General features: G+C 46.2%; 1 protein-coding gene across 5 annotated transcripts in view; it reads left to right on the forward strand.

Moving 5' to 3' along the window:
• The window catches only part of PDE9A (phosphodiesterase 9A), a 105,516-nt gene that overhangs the window by 25,296 nt on the left and 61,028 nt on the right, over positions 1-19,192 (forward strand). For all 5 annotated transcript variants that reach the window (XM_008568418.1, XM_008568415.1, XM_008568416.1 and 2 more), the window contains exons 2-4: positions 1,480-1,550; positions 2,967-3,044; positions 11,214-11,257. In XM_008568418.1, the coding sequence (XP_008566640.1) occupies positions 1,516-1,550; positions 2,967-3,044; positions 11,214-11,257 (157 nt within the window). In that variant the 5' untranslated portion in view covers positions 1,480-1,515. The remainder of the gene's footprint in view (positions 1-1,479; positions 1,551-2,966; positions 3,045-11,213; positions 11,258-19,192) is intronic.

The raw sequence follows: 19,192 nt of genomic DNA on the forward strand, positions 1-19,192 counted from the left end.
GTCCTCTACAGCAGCAAGCCAGGGAGAGGGTCCAAAGGAAACCTCTACTGTGATGGACACGGGGGCTCTGGTGTGGACTGTCCCCTGCACTCCCCACCCTCACTGTTCTTGAGGTCCACCTTCCCTGAGGAGGATTCTGGACCGAGCCTCACAGTCAGGGTTCTGCAGGCGAAACCTGCTGATGCGGAGCAGGCGCTTCTCCTACCGTGGCCGTGGTGGCTGCACATGCAGGCGGGGCGCCACCAACTCATGCACAGTTTATGTTTCATAGTGGACCGACAGTTCACAACCATGGTATTGTTTTAATCCCCCTCTTTAATTTAGTCATTCAGCCTCAGTCCCACTGTATTAGTCTGTTTCTGTTGCTTATAACAAAATTACCAGGAGACTGGGTGATTTGTAAGAAAACAAAATTTATTGCTTACAGTTTTGAAGGATGGGAAGTAGTCCAGGGAACACATTTGGTGAAGGCCTTGCTGGTGGTGACAGTGACCCAGGGGTCACATGGCAGAAAATGGTGGAGTAGAGAGAAGGACAGACTCTTCATGCTCCTCATTTAAAGTCCTCAGAACCACACCCCTGACCACCATTATTAATCCATTCACTGCAGCATGGTCCTACAATCTAATCACCTCTTCAAGGCTGTACCTTTTAGTGACCATGATAGGATTTCCCAGCCCCTTAACACTTATAGTGGAGATGAAGTTTGGGGGGGACACTCAACCCAAGGCATTCTGCCCCTGACCCCCCAAAACTCACATCCTTCTCGCATACACATACATTCATTCCATCCCCAAAGTCTTAACTCGTTTCAACTCGAAAGTCCAAAGTTCAAAGTCCCATCCGTGAAATCAAAACAAGTTATCCACTTCCAAGATACAATGGTGGGACAAGCATAGGGCACATATTCGCATTCAAAAGGAAGAAATAGGTCAAAAGAAAGGGTAACAGGTCCCAGACAAGTCCAAAACCCAGCAGGGCAGGTGTAAAATCTCAAAGCTGGTGAATCAGGTACTTTGACTGCATGTTCCACGTCCTCTGCATGCTGCTGTGGGGGTTGGGTCCAAGTCTAAAGGCAATCTTTTTAAGTTAATAAATTTGTTATTTTACATAATGGCCTGGTGAGATCACTGGAGACTCGCTGCCACGTGGTACTGTCCAGCCAGGGTTGCCAGCCCTGCCTCGCAGGTTAAAACCATGTGCCTCGTGGCCGTGATGTCACCTGCGAGTATGCCGATGGGTGATGTTTTTATGTTTCACATCCCTTTTCACTGAACAAAAGAGTGAAGTTCTTTCCACCCGTGTAAATAGGCCAAATGAAAAGATGTGCGTGTAACATTCCAGTGCCTGCGGTTATAGTTTTTCTTTTTAAAATAAACCTCAGGTTGCAGCTAGGGTGGAAGCACGTGGAATCTGACATCGCCATGGAAACTGCTGCCCCTTGGCGCCCTCACCGCCCGCTGCCTCTCTGTTTCGTAGGTGGTCTTCAGCAAGTACTGCAACTCCAGCGACATCATGGACCTGTTCTGCATTGCCACTGGCCTGCCTCGGTGAGTGCCCCACAGTGGCTCTGCTGTGGCAATGCCCTGTTGTCCCCACACCCTCTCTGATCTCCTTGAGAGGGAAGCCCCTGGGGAGGGCAAGGCACATAAGTGCGGAGGGTAGCAGAGCCCACAGTCTCCTCTTCCACCTAGGAGTGCTCTCAAATCAATGAATAAAACCCAAGAAGCCCAGCCACAGTATCTGCCTGCAGGTGTCTGCACACACCTTTCCAGTAGGTGATAGCTGTGTCTACACAAGGAAACCAGTGGGCTGGATTAAGCAGAGCCCTCTTAAGAGTTTAGTTTTTTTCCTTTCCTGTGTTCATTCTCTTCTGGAGAAAGGAGGATGGTTGTGTTTTGGCTGGGTTAGGTCCCCAGCCCCAAATCATCCAGTAGGTGCCTTTTCCATCTCAGGGGACTTGTCACAGATCAGTGAAAGACTCACTTCGGAAATGAGTTGAAAAGACCAGTATCTACCTCATAGAATCATCAGAATTCCCTAAGAGTTATTTTCCTAAATGGACAGTTTGCTCAAGCAAGTGAATTTTCTCATTTTTAGCATTCGAACTTTCCAGTGATATAGGGTGACCAGGAGTAGTTTGGCATGGCATTCACTTTAAAGTTTGGATCTGGGTCAAAGACAGTGATTGGTAGAGAAGGACACTAGAAGTTTCACAGACAAGTGAGAAAAGGGAGACTTGGGAGATGAAATAACATGCCTGAGATTGCAGCAAACAGCAAACAGCAGAGTTTGTAACATCGAAAATAGCCCACCATTTGGGGCATCTCTGGTACCATATACTAAGCATGTGCTAAGTAATATATATATATGTATATATATGTGTGTATGTAGACACACACACACACACACACATTACTCCTTATAACAAACCTGGGATTCAGGTATCACCTCCATTGCGTAGATTTTAAAAATTCACAGCTGAAGATCGGAGAGCTTTTCATAAGAGGCCCCAAAAGGTGAGAGGTTAGAGGAAGACTCATCTTAACCATTTAAGACTATTTTGTGGGAAGGATTTGTGCCAGTTAAGATGGACTCCCAGAGAAACTGGAAGTAGAAAGGCTTGCTACGAGTTCATCACCTGACAGACATGCTTCCATTTTACCAGTTTCTTTTTTAATCTCCAATGCAATAAATTAGACGTGCTCTAATTCCCATTTTAAATTATTTAAAAATCTACATGAACTTAGAATTGCACACGGCCTCTAGATTTTATTTACAAATGGAATTCCAACAGCTTGGGGACGACTCTCACCCTATCTGTCCTTGCCATGCCTTTGGACGGGCTGGTCCCTGTGACTCAGGCTCTTGTCTTGGGGGGGTCTGAGCTTGTGTGAGGCCTAAGTGCCAGTGTGCATCGCAGAGCACATGCTGGGTGAGAACGCTGACCTGGGTGTGTCTTCCAGGAACACGACCATCTCCCTTCTAACCACAGACGATGCCATGGTCTCCATCGACCCCACCATGCCTGCCAATTCAGAACGGTAAGAGGCCTGCGTGCCTGCAGTATGTCGGACACTCCTCTATAGCCATGCGAGGGTTTCTATGATTTTCTTAAACTTACCACTGCAGGAAAGTCGGCATTTAAAGCAGAGGTGGAAGGGTGAAGGTGGGAGGAGTATGAAGGAGGCTTGATTCGGCTTGTTCCTTTGCAGAAGAGCTGGCTGCTTTCCAGGGTGATAACAGCTGCAGGCAGGGCTCTGCACTCAGGAGCCCTGTGAGGAGGCAGCATACAGACGGGGGAACCGAGGCTCAGGAGGCTGAGCAGACCCAGCCCTGGGACCCCTGTGTTAACCTCGAGAATAGTCCCTGGCCAAAGCCCCTGGGGACATTTATTGTTTACCCAGGTGGGGCCAGTCCTGGTGTTTATGAAGCCGTACATGTGGAAAGATTCCGTGCACAGAAGTGCGGGAACCAGGGAAACGTATCTGTGAATAGACGTAGCACAGGAAAAGCCAGCTGTGTGGCCCAGGAAGAACCCTGAGCAGGGCCCTCGAGTCAGTGACCTGCCCCTCTGCCTGCAGGCCTGGAAGGTCCGCTGTGGTCTCCACTTCATATTTACATGTAAGGGAGGCAGAATTTAAATTTTGTTTAGGAGGTGTGCATCAGCTGAGGCATTGGGGTGGGGGGAGCCCCAGGACCCCTCTCTGCTGTTCTCTGCCCCTCTGAGGGACTCAGTGGATGCCATGGGGACATTTGTTAATCTGCCTCACTGACCCACGGTCAGCTCTGAACCCACAGGGGAAACACACACAGCAGGCAGACCCTGGTATGTCCTGGGGCTGCTTAATGACAATGTTGAAATGTTTGGGCTCCACTGATAGAATAGCCTGGGACCTCCACCTAGGCCCCCAGGAAGTTTCTCCAACCAAGGTGTGTGTACACCTGAGCTGCGTCCAGGGCTGCCCTGCCACCTCGAGGCCTCAGCCAGGCCCCTGTCCATCCTGCTGTGCCCATTAGTCTCCCCCTAACTCCCCATCTTCCATCAAGAAGCCCGTCTTCTGCCCGCATACCCTCCCGCCCTGATCCTCGGCTTCTGGACCCCCCAAAGGAACAATGCCACTTGGCTCCCCAAAGTCCCCAGTGAGTCTCGTGCATCTCAGTACCAGCCCCAGCCTGACCCAGATGCCACGTCAGAAGGAAAGTTCCAAAGTAACCCGTTACCTCAGCACCCTCAAGACTAAAATTACCTCATCAGAGGGGGTCTCAAACCAGTGCCTGTCAGTGCAGGCTGGTCCCAATTGAGCGAAACTGCATTGTTCTTGCTGAATTCGATGAAAGCAGTTTGTGTGCAGAAGTCATCAAACTGGGCAGGAGATAGGGGACACTCACCTTGACCAACCTGCCCCGCTGGCCCCACGTGCCTCATTAACAAGAGGAAGCGTCAGGCAGACCAGACAAAAGCCCTTCAGAGCTCAAGTGTCTGCAACACTACTCGTGAGATGCCAGAATTTGTCATAGAGACAGACAAATGACGACACTAGACGTGGACATGGCAATGGTATGGACAGACACAGAGTGGACATGGACAGGATGTATGGATCTAGATGCAGATGTGACTGGACATGGGTACAGACAATGTCAGTGTTGTCACGATGGGAATGCAGACATACATAAAGGTACCGTAGGTAGAAGAGAACAGACTCATCTCTCGTTACAAATTGATCAGGACTGGGGTAGCATGTGCTGAGGTGTGGGTTTTGCTGTCCCCTCAGGCTGGGCCCTGTCCTCCTGCACCAGCTGTCTCATTTGTCCTTTCATCCCATGCCTTCTGTCACCCTGAGTCCAGGCTACATTGCTATGGTGGCTCTCTGAGCTCCCGGCCTCCCCGACGCACCTGCCAGGTTTGACTCAGCCAGGCACCGCCTGCTCCATGGTGGCCTCATGATCTGGGACCCCACCGACCTCTGCAGCTTGTTCAGCCCCACGGGATCTTGCTTTCCCGGCTCTGTGAGGGTGTCTCTGCCCATCCTCAGGTGCCAGCCCAGCCCCTTCCTTGAACACCGTCCAAAGTCATTCATCCCTGTCACTACCACCATATCACTCTGCTCACCCTCTTCAGCGTACATAGGGCTCTGCGGTGATCTAGTGCACTTATTTGATGCTCTTCACTGCCTGTCTGCCCCTCTGGGCTGTCATCTCCATTGGGGAGGAAATTCGGCCTTGCTCACTGCTTTATTCCTGGCTCCTAAAGGAGGTGGCACATAATAGGTGCTCAATAAAGATGCGAATAAGAGACTGGATAAATGGTTCAGCTCATTCCTGTCCCTTTCTCTACTGCCCAGAGCACAAATCGTCTCACCTGCTCATGTTTTGTCACATCATATCTGGTGTTTGATTCTGTGTCAGTGGTTCTCAACCCAGGGCAGTTTTGTTCCCTTGGGCACACTGGACAGTATCTGCAGGCATTTCTGGTTGTCATAGCAGGGAAGGGTTATCTACCAGCATCTAGAGGGTGGAGGCCGAGGTCCTGCTAAGCACTCTGCAGGGCAAAGGACAGCCCCACAGCAAAGACTCATCTGGCCCACCATGTCACCACGTCAAGGGTGCTGAGGTTAAGAACCCCGTGTTTATGTGGTTTCCTACCATCTCTTTCTCCCACCCTTGGTTTCTGATTCAGGAGGGGACTGGGCCTGGGAATGTAAATTTTTGCAGTTCCCAGGTGGCACTGGTGCAGCTGGCCCAGGACCAGAGTCAGTGTGGCTCCTGTGAGCTATGGGGCATTCTTCTCCGCCTCGCCCCTTTGCTCTCTCCCTGCATCAGATGCTGCCGACCTTCTCTCTTCCTGGATCCTCCTTCAGCTCCTCCCCATCTTTGCTTGTCCACTCTTGGCCTGAAGCTGTGGCTGTTCCCCGGGGTTTGCTTCTGGCCCTCACTCCTCCGTCTCCTCCCATGGCTTAGCAGTGCCCCCGCAGGGCCTCGCCTGAGTGCTCTGCCTTCCCCTCCTGCTCTCATTCCCTGTCTCCCTGCAGTGGTTGCCTCCTCCCCCATGTGTCCAGCAGGGAGCTCGTGCCTCTCTCTGGGCTTCCCTGCTGGGCATACAGTGCTGCAGTGGACAGGGGTGTCCAGACACTGGTGGTGGCTGCTCAAGGCTCCACCTTGCATGGGGCCATGTGGGGCTGGAAACTCACTGTGCCAGTCTCTGTGCGGGTGCCTGAGCTCCAGAGGAGACGCCTCATGATCCAGACGCATGGGGTTTGTGCTGGGAGATACACACGCCTACTCTGCTGTCCTCACAGCTGAGCACGAACTAGTTCAACTCAACCAGTGGCTTTCAGCCCCGGCTGCAGATTAAAACCACCCGGGATCTTTAAAAAGGTACTGACTGATGCCAGGACCCTCCTAGAACCAACTAAATCCAGATTTTTTTGAGATTTTTTTAAAGCTCCCCAAATCATTCCAGCATGCAGCCTGAGTGAGAACCATTAGTGTTAACTGAGGAAAGTCTAGAAACCACTCTCAGCCCAGGGTGGGTGCCCGGCCCTCTAGTGACCAGAACACCATGCCTACCAGACCCAAGCTTTTCCCTTCTTGGAACGTGCCAGAAGACTTCTGTTTCTAGCAAGCACCAGCCTGCTCCTGCTGGTTTAGATGGCCACATCCACAGTGCGGTGGGTCGGGTTGCATCTCTCTTCAGCCTCATCCACTTCTGAAGACACCTCGACTTGGACACTTGTTCACCCCCTGGCCTCCCGAGCTCAGACTTAGGAACCACCTCTCAGGAAGGGACCCTCCCACACGCCTGTATTCATCCCCGTTTCACCCTCCTGGCATGGGCTTTTCACGGAATCTTCTCCAAGTTGCAAGGGCTCTTGACTGCCCAGCTGGATACTGATGAGAAGTGGGGTTTCCAGTTGCCCCTCACTTTCTGGCTCCTTCCCTACCCATTTCAAACAAAAACTCATGACGCTCTGATTCTTCCTTCAAAATACTTCTGGCCTGAGCGCCCTCCTTTCAATGGCTGCATCCCACCCCCAAGTCAGACCCATCTCAGGAGGGGCTTCCTGTTCGTGCCTCCTGTTTCCCCTCAGTTACCCCTCACTCGAGTGCTGCAGCCTTAGGAAAACTGGCCTCGCACACAGCTCTCATCACACCACTCCCAGCGTGGAGTTCACTGGGGGCCTGTTAGCCACAGGGCATTTTCCAGACCCCTGCATCTGAAACATCCAGCCAAATCCACCTTAACATTCTTGTGTCCGAGTCCACCGACCTGCATGCATGCCCGTGTGCATGTCCCCAGCTGAGGGGCACTCCCCACCCGCAGCATCCAGGCACTGCCCCGCTCTGTGCACTGTCTGCCTTCCTGCCCCTCCTGGGGCTGAGATCCCCTGGCGGCTGCTTAACCCCTCCTGGGCTCCCTGGATGTTTGGTGCAATCAGGAGAACATTCAGAGCAGCGTTATTAAACCTGGAATGTATTTATATAAGTCGAAGATGTGCTCATAGAGCAATGGGCTGCTTTGCTTCTGCTGTCCTCGGGAGCTGGCAAAAAGATGATTGATGGCTAAGAGGCCCTGATTCCTAATGACCAACAAACATGAACAGATATATCCTTGCTTTGGTCAAATGATGCTACAGTCCTCCTCAGAGGGACCCAGAGCCATGCGGTCAAAGTTCTCCTTTCTGATCAGGGCAGCGTTCTGAAGACACGGTGTCCACCTCACACAGTATTGCTTCCTGCAATGCTGCCTCTTCCATTTCTGTCACTACTGCTTCGAGACCTTTGTTGACAGAGGGAAGTACACGCTTAAGAAGTGGCAAAGATGGGGCGTAGGCAGGCCATATGGAGAGAGAGAGGGCCAGGATGACACAGCACATGTGTGACACAGTTCCGAGTGTGGCCAAGTTGTGACGTATGCAGCTCTCTGCTGGATGAAATGACGTGTGTGGCTGTCCCCGTGGCTTAGGATAAACGCCTCCAGATCACAGAATGGTTCCAGGCCTCCTCCTTCCAAATGTGTTTTAGAAGAAGCCTCAGAGCCAAGGTAGTTGGATTATAGAAAAAGACAAATACAGTCAACGTCAAGGCAAGTCTGTCCCTTTCAGAGGGAGTGCTTTACACTAATTTTGTCATACAGAGAACAATGAAGGTGTAGGTCAGTTTAGACTGAGCCCAGATTTCATTCAATCACGGAAACAATGTAACTGGTTCTGAGAAACGTCGCAGTTGTTCAGAGTCAAGAGGATTAAGGAACTAGGAGCCTAGACTAATCTCAAGTGGCCAAGAAATGCAACTAGGGAGCATTGGCCCTGGTCCTGGAAGGTCCCTGCAGCTGCTTGGAGCACCCCACGGTCTCCACGCCCAGTCCCACGTCCACTTCTGCCTCCGTTACTAACTGGCGGCTCCCATCCCTCAGCTCACCAGACCCCAAGAGGCTGTCCTCGTGTGCGTCAGCAGGTTGACGGTGGGCTCCACTCAGGTTGACAAGCAGTCCCAGGATCACTGTGGCGACGGGAGGGACTCCTGATGAGCCTGTCCAGTGTCATGTCCGCAAGGTGTCCTCCTCCTCGGCGGCTCTTATGTGGGAGAAGTTGCTGCCACCACCCCCCTGGCTCTGTCCACCTGCTCCAGTGTGCCATCAGTGTCATTCTCCATCCTGCCCTCAGCCCTCTCCCGGACCCCTTCTCTGCTCCTGTCACCACCTCTCCCACCCCCAGCACTGATTTTAGGAGCCAAGGGACAAGGAGGAGGAGGAGGAGAGGAAAGAAAAGCTCCTGTGTCCCCTCCCAGGAGTGGGAGGCAGGAGAGAGAGAGAGCCCCTTCCTGTGACCCATCCGGGACCCTGGTTCTCCCTCCTCACCCACTGCCCATGGGCAGGTACTCATGTGGGAGCCAGAGAGACGCCAAGAAACCGAGAGGAGACAGAGGAGGCGACCACACCTGGCTTTCTGTCCCCCTGTCCCATCCTCCTTTGCAGGCAGTGCTGGCATGGTGGCTTGGTGTCTGGGCTCTGGCCTCACTCATCACCGGGTGGCTCCAGCACAGCACCCGATCCCCCTGCATGTCAGGCTCCTGTACCTGTAGGGTGGGGGCTGAAGTCGCTGTAGGAACCCCATGGATGATGGCCTTGCCCAGCCCAGCAGGAGTGTCCGGCAACTGAGGGACAGTGCCCCTTTCCCCTGAGGTGGAGTAGAAGCTACCCTGCCTGTGGAACTTGGAGGACCTCTGCTCTGTATTAGGGCTTCACTTCCAGCCTGCCTGGGCTCTAAATATGGTTTTGTCTGGTCTCAACAAGACCCAGACACCATTTATGACATAGTCTCTGGTTCCAAATGACCCACTTCCAAAAGGCCTTCTGAGATGGGCCTTTTCCCAAGCAGGAACAAGGACTTGAGTGGAGACATGAGGGCTGGACCCTCCTCACGGCATCCTGTGCGAGGAGGTGGCGCTTGGGGGACAAGGGAGAACAGAGGTCTCCATGCCGCGCTCTGTCCACCATCCGTGGGCCATGCAGCTTTTGTTTTTATACTTTGCTAGTGTTTAAAATTGTGGAAATCTTCCATGCTGCCTGTCCCCATGAAACCAGAGGTATTCTCCCAATTAAGCACTGTTAGCAGTTTGGTGTGTGTATGGCTGCGTATTTTCTGTGCTTTCTTTTTTCAGAAGTGAGCTCATTCTCTGTGTATTACTCTGTGATTGGCTGTTTTTACGCAGTGAGATGTCATGGGCATCCCTCCGGGTCAATACTTGTACGCTTATCTTCATTTTTTAACAACTGAATGACACCTGGGTCATTTTCAGTCCAGGCTGCTACAACAGAATCCCACAGACTGGGGGCTTAAATACACACACTGGTTGCTCGCAGTGCTGGAGGCTGGGAGTCTGAGGTCAGGCTTCTGGCAGGGTTGAGTTCTGGCAAGGGCTGCTTCCAGGTTTGCAGACAGCTGATTTCTCCCTGTGTCCTCATGTCCAGAGAAAGACAGAGCACTCTGTTCCCTTCATCCTCTTATAAGGACACTAATCCCATTCAAGAGGGCCCCACCCTCATGACCTAATCACCTCCCAAAGGCCCCACTTCAAATACCTTCATATTGGGGGTTAGGATTTCAACATGTGGATCTGGGGGCATTCACAAACCTTCGGTCCACAGCACCACGAGATGGCTAATACACCATCCGTCCCATGGAGAGGTGCCAGAGTAACCCCAGTGTGGAGCCTTCACACTGTGGACACACGCATCCTTTCAACCTGTCCTTGCCTGCGGGACACTAGTCCCGTGAGACAGGTACATTTTGTCTGGTTCACTATCATATCCCCAGCACCTGGCTGCTGTGGGTACGAGTGAAAAGCTGATTGAAAGAATGCGTGCATGACAAGGGAATTACGTGAGTGAATGACATCTGACCATGTCCCCATGGACTGATGTCTCCCTCTGATACATTCACTCCTAAACCCACTTGCTGAGACAAAGGATTACGCAAGTTACTTTTCGATCTGCATTGCTGGGTTGCTTTCCCAGGGTCCTGGCAGGCCCCACCCCACCAGCAATGTGTGGAGGGCCTGTTTCCCTCTGTCTTGTAGGTTCTAAATTTCACTAACCTCCTGGGTGAAGAATGGCGCCTCTCTTGAGGTTGGCCTCTTTTGTGGTGTTGTGTTTTTGCTCCTATTGGTCTGTTTGTACTCCTTTGCCAGAGGTCCTTCTGTGTCCTTCTGTCTGCTGTATGTATGGCCAGCACCTATCCCCAGCCATGCTGGGTCCCGTGGTTACTGGGTGGCATCCCCAGGACCCCAGGGCGCTTCTGACCGAGTCACTCGCCCCATCCTCTCTTGCTCATCTGGGGTATTCAGTAGCCCCGAGCTCAGACAAAGCAAACGAGAGGGGCCGCCTGCCTCCCCTAGGTGCCAAGGTGGACACAGTGATTCCATCATGGGCTGCTGCTCCTAGCTCGATCTGCACCTGTGACTCGTAGTAGTACTAAGGAGACTTGTTTCATTGACTACATATGAACATTATAGAGGAAGTCTGTCACTGAAATTAGATATTTAATCTATTTAGAATTCATCTGAACAAGGAAGCTCAGAACAGCCAAAGAAACTAATTAAAAATACCTAATCCACTGAATTCTAATTCACCCAGAGCGCTTATCTCACAGCAGACACATGGCGAGCGTCTGTGACAGCATCTGATGGTGCAACTGTCTTCTCTTTTGCAGCACTCCCTACAAAGTGAGGCCTGTGCCCTCCAAGCAGCTCTCTGGTAAGGCCCTGCTATCATTTTTTTAATTAAAAGAAGAAAAAAGCTGAAACCTGCCTCTGTGTTTGAATATATATGAAACATTTGAATCTACAACACAATACCACTGCAGGATCTGAAACCTTATACTGCTTTAGAGACTCTTGCCGTGACGACTCTCAGGGACCCCCTTACCCTGTCCCTGAGGACTGAGCAGGTGCAGGTGACATCCCACATTGGTCTTCCTGGGCCCAGCACCCTCCTTCCATTCACTGTGAGCCGCAACCCCGGGGTACTTGAGACCCCTCTGGATGCTCAGGGTGCCTCCGCAGTCAGTTTTGCTGTTTAGTTAAAATTCCATTTTCTTTTCGGTTTTTATCACTTTAATTTATGTGTGATTTATGCATAATAAAATGCTTCCATTTAAGTGCATAATTTGGTGAGTTTTGAAAAATGTATATGCTCTTATAACTGTCACCATAATCAAGACACAGAAAATTACATCCCCCGACATCCCTCCCTGGTTCATCCCCTATCCACTGACTCCTTGTCTCAGTCAACAGCTGGCCTGCTTTCTGACACCATCGGTTAGATTTGTCCCTTTGAGAGTTTTATATAAAAGAAATTACACAGTATGTGTACTCTTTTTTGAGTTGACATGATGTTTTTGAGACTCATCCATGTCGTTGTGTGTGTAAATAGTTCATTCCTTTTTCATTAAATGATATTCATGGTGTGTGTATTCAACAGTGTGCTTTCCACTCACTTGTAGGTGGACACCTGGCTTCTGTCCATTTTGAGGACTTTTACAAGTAAGGCTGCCATGAGCATTAAGTACAGGAATTTGTGGGGACGAGTATTTCTATTTCACTTGGATAAATACCTGAGAGTAGAATTATTAGTCACGTGGTTAAGTTTATGTTTCATTTTTATGAAGAATGGCCAGTCATCCTTTCCAAAGCAGCTGTGCCGTTGTGCACCCCCATCAGCACTGCACGAGGGCTCCAGCTGGTCCTCACCCCTGGGCATTTGGTCCTGCCAGTCTTTTCTATTTTAATCATTCTAGTGGGCAGGTAGTGGTATTGCACTGTGGTTTTAATTTGTATTTCCCTAATGATTAGTGATGGTAAGTATCATTCAAGTATTTACCAGCCATTCATAAGTCTTCTTTTATAAAGTATCTGCTCAAATCTTTGGTGATTTCTCTTTGCTGAGCGTTGTTTTCCACATTATCGTACTGTGAGTGTTCTTGATGTATTTGGCATGTACACCTCTTGTCAGATAGATATTATAAATATTTTCTTAGGCTACACCTTGCCTTTTCATTTTTTTATTAGTGTCTTTCAATAACCAGAAATTTTAAATTTTGGCAGGCCCAGTTTATCAATTTTGTTCTTTAATGGTCTGTGCTTTTTGTGTCCTAAGAAATCTTAGTTTATCCCATAGTCATGAAATTTCTTCCTGTATTTTCTTCTAGAAGTTTTATAGAGTTACCTTTCACATTTAGGTCTGTGATCAATTTTGAGTTAATTTTTGTGTGCGGTATGAGGTAAAAGTTGAGGTGTATTTTCATTGGTTAAATTTAGTTTCAATTTAGTTTTAAGTGTTTTAAGATTGACGGTTATAGAATTCTGAAGCAGCCGCAGGGTGCTGGATGGTGTGTGAGAGAGGAACTCACATTTCTGTGCCTTGGTTTCTCCTCTTTAAAGTGAAAGTGCTTACATGTGCACACTCACTGCTCTACATTTTCTCTATGCTCGAGTAGCTCTTTAAGAAAACTCTTAATTCAATTCTTTTGATAGCAGATGTTAGGATAAAATATGGGTTCTAACTTTTACTAATATAAAAATATATTTTAATATAAAAAGCTTATTAAGCCCTTGACTCAATAGTAAATGTATCTTTTTTACATTTTTTTAACCAAACCCCATACTTTATTTGAATTTCACAAGTTTTTCCCTTGGTGCCCCTTTGCTGTTCCAGGACCCCATCCACAGTCCCACCCTGCATTTGGCTGTTGTATCTTCCCAGTCTTCTCTGGTCTGTGACAGCCTCTCAGACTTTCCTTGTTTGTCATGACCTTCCAACATGTCTTGGAAGTCTGAAGAGTCTGTAGAACGTGAGGGTTTGCCTGACGTTTTTCTCATGCCCAGCCTGGGGGTGTGGGTTTTGGAACTGGCTGCTCCACTGTGGAGTTTCTGCGTGTTCCTTTCCTTACTTCTCTTCAGAAGCACGTCACTAGGCCGAGCCCACCTAAGTGCAGGAGAAGGAACTGAGGTTCATTTTCTCTATTCGGATATCCACTTGCTTCAGCACCATTTGTTGAAAAGATGATCCTTTTCTCCATTGAATTACCATGGCAACTTTGTCCAAAATCAGTTGACCATATATGTGTGAGTCTTTTTCTGGACTCAGTGTCCCGTTCCATTAGTATACATGTCTGTTCTTAAACCAATAGCACACTGTCTTGATTACTGTAGATTGACAGTAGCTCTTGAAATCAGGTAGTGTAAGTCCTCTTATTTTTTTTGTCTTTTTCAAAAATGTTATTGCTTTTATTTTTGAATAAATTTTAGAATCAATCTGTGAATTGCTACCCCCCAAAAGAAGCCTGCTAGAATTTTGATTGAAAATATATTGCATTAGATATACAGAACAAATTGGGAAGAATTAATATCTTAATAATGTTGAGTCTTCTGATTCATGAATATGGTACATCTTTCAATTTGGGGGTATTTCCCTTAATGTCCCTCAACAGTATGCTATAGTTGTCAGTATAAACTTCTTGAATATGTGTTGATAAATTCATTACTAAGTATTTACTATTTTTAATGCTGTTGTAAATGGAGTTTCTTGAATTTCAGTTTCTAGTAGTTTTTAGTTTATAGAAATACAATTGGGTTTTGTGTATTGACCTTGCCAAATATTAATATAAAAGTATTAGATCAAACACCTTTTTATAGATTTCTCTGTATGATTCTCTAGATGATTTTTTTAAGTCTGCAAATAGAAAATTACCTCTTCCATTTAAATCTTGGAGCCTTTTATTTCTTAGTTTTTTTTTTACAAGGTGTAGGAGTGGAGATTTCTGCTTTGTTCTTAATGTCAGGAGAAATGTGTAAGTCTGTTGATTGGGATGTTAGCTGTAACCGTTTTTGTACATATCTTTTATCAGGTTGAGGGTGTTTTGTTTCTTTGTTCTATTTCTAGGTTGTTGAGAGTTTTAAACACAAATTGGTATTGAATTTTGTCAAATGCATTTTCTGCCTCCGTTGAGAGGATCATGGTTTTTCTCTTTTATTTTGCTAATAGTGAATAATACTGATTGATTTAAAAGTGTTAAACTACACTTGCATTCCTAGTGAAAACTCCACTTGGCATGGTGTATTACTTTTTTGCTTTGGATTCAATTTGCATATACTTTTACATCATCATTAATCAGGGATATTGGCCCATAGTTTTCTTACAATATGTTCATCTGGTTTTGGTATTGGGGTAATGCTGATTTCATAAAGTGGATTGGGAGATGTTTCATCTTTCTCTGTTTTCTGGAAGCATTTGCATAGGGTTGGCATTATTTCTTCCTCAAATGTTTGATAGAATTCACCAGTGAATCCATTTGTGCTTAGAATTTCTTTGCTGGAAGGTTTTTCATTAAGAAATCAATTTTTTTAATACATAAAAATACTCAGGTTTTCTATCTCTTTGAGGGTAAATTTTAGGAAGTTGTGTTTATTTCATGTAAGTTTCATCTAAGAATTTATTGGCATGATATAGTTTGAAATACATCCTTGTTATTCTTTTTAGGTCTGTAGGGTTTTAGTGGAATTCCCCCTTTCATTCAGAATATTAGTAATTTGTATCTTCTCTCTTTTTAAGTTAATCTGTCAAACTAGAGATTTATAAATTTTACTGATTTTTTTTTAAAGAGCCTGCTTTGGGTTTCATTGATTTTTACTCTTTTGTTTTCATTCATTTCTCCTCCCTATTATTTCTTTCCTTCTACTCTCTTCAGGTTTAATTTGCTCTTCTTTTTCCTGCTTGCAAAGGAGGAAGCTTAGATCATTGATTTTAGACCTTTTTTTAATACAATAGAACGATTTAGAGCTAAAGATTTCCCTCTGAGCATACTTTATCTCATAAATTTTATGTGTTATATTTTCATTTTCATTCAATTGAACATGTTTTCTAATTTACCTTGTGGTCCCTTCTCTGACCCATGTGTTATTTAGAACTGTATTATTTAATTTCCAAATATTTGGGTATTTTTCTGTTATGTTTCTGTTACTGATTTCTACGTTGATTCCATTATAATTTAAAAACAGACTCTGCATGACTTTAACCTTTTAAAATTTATTGACACACATGGTGTGTCTTGGTGACTGTTCCAGGTACACTTGAGAGAAAGTGTATTCTGCTGTTCCTGGGTGGAATATTCTATAAATGCCAATACGTTGAAATAGTTGATAGTTAATTCAAGTTTTATGTATCTTTACTTATTTTTTGTCTTCTTGTTCTGTCAGTTACTGAGAGATGAGTATTACAATACCCAATTATAATTGTGAATTTGTTTCTTTTTTCAGTTCTATCTGTTTTTGCTTCGTGCATACTTATTTAGGATTGTTATATCTTTTTGATGGATCAACCCCTTTATCCTTAAGAAAGTGTGACCTTGGGCCGGCCCGGTGGCGCACTGGATAAGTGCGCTGCTTGAGAAGCGCAGCGGCACTCCCGCCCGAGGGTTCGGATCCCACATACAGACCGGTTCCCGCTCACTGGCTGAGCGAGGCGCGGGAGCGACACCGAGGGTTGCAATCCCGTTGCCGGTCCCTGGTCCGGTACGGGGCCAACACTGGGGGTTGCGATCCGTTGCCGGACACGGAAAAAGACAAAAGACAAAAAAAAAAAAAGTGTGACCTTTATCCCTGAGTCTCTCTCTAAGTCTTCTCTATCTCATGATCATATAGCCTCTGCAGCCTTCTTATGTCAGTGCTTGTGAGTTAAATCCTTCTCCTTCCCATTTAGGATTGTTATATCTTTTTGATGGATCAACCCCTTTATCCTTAAGAAAGTGTGACCTTTATCCCTGAGTCTCTCTCTAAGTCTTCTCTATCTCATGATCATATAGCCTCTGCAGCCGTCTTATGTCAGTGCTTGTGAGTTAAATCCTCCTTCCGGTTAATTTATGTTTGTCTTTGTATTGGAAGTGAATTTCTTATAGGTAGCAATTATCAATTCTGGCCATTTCAGTCTCTTAATTGACATTTTAAACCACTTACATTAGATGTAATTGTGGATATGGTTGGAGTTAAGTCTACTCTCTTGCTATTCATTTTCCCATTTATTCTTTTTTTACCTTTTCCTACTTCTTTTGGATACCGAGAGATTTTAATTCCACTTTTTTTCTTCACTCTTGGTTTATGAACTATACTTCTTTGTTTTATTTCTCTGTGATTGTTTTTGGTTTTACAATACGTATCATTAGCTTGTCGCACTCTGCCTTTAAGTCACTCTACACCAGTCACCATGACCTTCAGTCTCTTAATTGACATTTTAAACCACTTACATTAGATGTAATTGTGGATATGGTTGGATTTAAGTCTACTCTCTTGCTATTCATTTTCCCATTTATTCTTTTTTTACCTTTTCCTACTTCTTTTGGATACCAAGAGATTTTAATTCCACTTTTTTTCTTCACTCTTGGTTTATGAACTATACTTCTTTGTTTTATTTCTCTGTGATTGTTTTTGGTTTTACAATATGTATCATTAGCTTGTCGCAATCTGCCTTTAAGTCACTCTACACCAGTCACCGTGACGTGAGACACTCACAACGGTGCAGGTCCATTCCTCCCACTGGGCCTGTGCTTTGTCATGTGTTTTACCACCACACGTTTCACACTCCACAGCACGCTGTTTCTATTTTTTGTTTTCAAGAGTCAGTTATGTTTTTGCTTTGTTTCTTCGTGCCCTCCCACTGGGCCTGTGCTTTGTCATGTGTTTTACCACCACACGTTTCACACTCCACAGCATGCTGTTTCTATTTTTTGTTTTCAAGAGTCAGTTATGTTTTTGCTTTGTTTCTTCGTGTAGACCCAGGTTTGCATCTGGAGCCATTTTTCTTCTTCTTGAACTTCTTTTAACATTTCTTANTCTGCCTTTAAGTCACTCTACACCAGTCACCATGACGTGAGACACTCACAACGGTGCAGGTCCATTCCTCCCACTGGGCCTGTGCTTTGTCATGTGTTTTACCACCACACGTTTCACACTCCACAGCACGCTGTTTCTATTTTTTGTTTTCAAGAGTCAGTTATGTTTTTGCTTTGTTTCTTCGTGCAGACCCAGGTTTGCATCTGGAGCCATTTTTCTTCTTCTTGAACTTCTTTTAACATTTCTTATAGTGCTGGGCTTCTGATGACAAATTCCTTCAGCTTTGGTTGGTCTGAAAACATTTTTCTTTCGCCCTCATTTTGGAGCGGCGCTTCCTTGCCATATAGAATTTTAGTTTGTCAATTTTTTAGCATTTTAAATGTGCCTTTTCATTGTCTTGTAGCTGGTACAGCTTTTCATGAGATGGATAAGTCCTACCCTCATTTCTGTGTTTGTAATGAGACTTTTTTCCTGTGGCTGCTTAAGATTTTATCTTTATCACTGGTTTTCAGGAATTTGATTATGATGGCCTTGATGTGGCTTTGTGTTTAACCTGCTTGGGGTTCATTGACCTTCTTTGGATCCTTGGGTCCCTATCTTTCATCAGATTTGGAAATGTCTTCTGCTGCACTCTCTGTCCCCTCTCCTCTGGGACCCTGATTACCTGAGGGGTTGGCAACTTGCCTGCCCAGGCGTCCTTCGTTTTCATGCAGGCTTCTTTCTCTGTTTGCTTTAATTTTCTCAGACTTTTTCGTTGCAGCTTCAATTTCATCAGGCTTTTCTTCTGCAGTATCTAATCCACTGTCAGTCTCATCAGTGAGGTTTTGTTTCAGATATTGCATTTTTCATCTCTAGGAATTTCATTTTCATTCTTTTTTCATAGCTTCCATTTTTAGATCTCCTCACATAGGAGGACACTTCAGAAAGTTTGTGGAAAAACAATTAAAAGATAGTATGAATCTTTCCATGAATGTTTTTGAAGTGCCCTCATATCTCATAAATACTTACATATAGTTACAATTCTGTGTTCATGTCACTGTGTGCTGGTTTCGTCCTGCCTGTGATATCGGAGTCTCTCTCTATTGACTGATTTTTCTCCTGGGTATGGATCATATGTTTCTGATTCTTACAAATCTAGTAAATTTTGATTGAATCCTTACCATAGTGGATGTTACATTGCTGATCATCTGGATTTTGTTTCCTCCGATTAAAGAGTGTTGGGCTCTGCCCTGACAAGCAGTTAAGTTACTTGAAGATCAGCTTGATGCCTTCATGACCTGTTTTTAAGCTTTGTTAGGACAGTTCTAGAGCTCTGGCCCCTATCCCTGGGACAGCTCAGTCCTACTAAGGCATGACCTCCACCAAACTCCCCGTGGCCACCACGCATTCTTGATGCTGGCTGTTTCGAGCTCAAACATTTAGAGATGAAGCTGAGAATGCTGGGGGGCAGATCATGTAGGGCCTTGAAGGTCATTTTGAGGATGTCAGCTTTTATGCTGACTGATGTGGGGAGTTCGTAGAAGGTTTTGAGCAGAGAAGTGATGTAATCAGATTTATGTTTTTAAATGCTTGCTGTGACTGCATCATGAAGAAAATATCATGAAGGGAGCAGGTAGCAAAGGTGGAAGCAGAGACATCCACAAGGCAGCATCTGCAGTAATTCCTCTGGGAGGTGGGGGTCCAGGCCAGGGTGGGGACAGGAGGTGGTGAGGCGTGGTCAAGTTCTGGTATGTTCTAAAGGAAGAGCAAGTTTTTTTCCTGGTTGAGTTGAAGTGGGATATAAAAGAAAAGAGAGTCAGAGAAGCCT

The sequence above is a fragment of the Galeopterus variegatus genome, unplaced genomic scaffold, assembly GCF_000696425.1.
Source record: "Galeopterus variegatus unplaced genomic scaffold, G_variegatus-3.0.2 Scaffold408, whole genome shotgun sequence".
Taxonomy (NCBI): domain Eukaryota; kingdom Metazoa; phylum Chordata; class Mammalia; order Dermoptera; family Cynocephalidae; genus Galeopterus; species Galeopterus variegatus.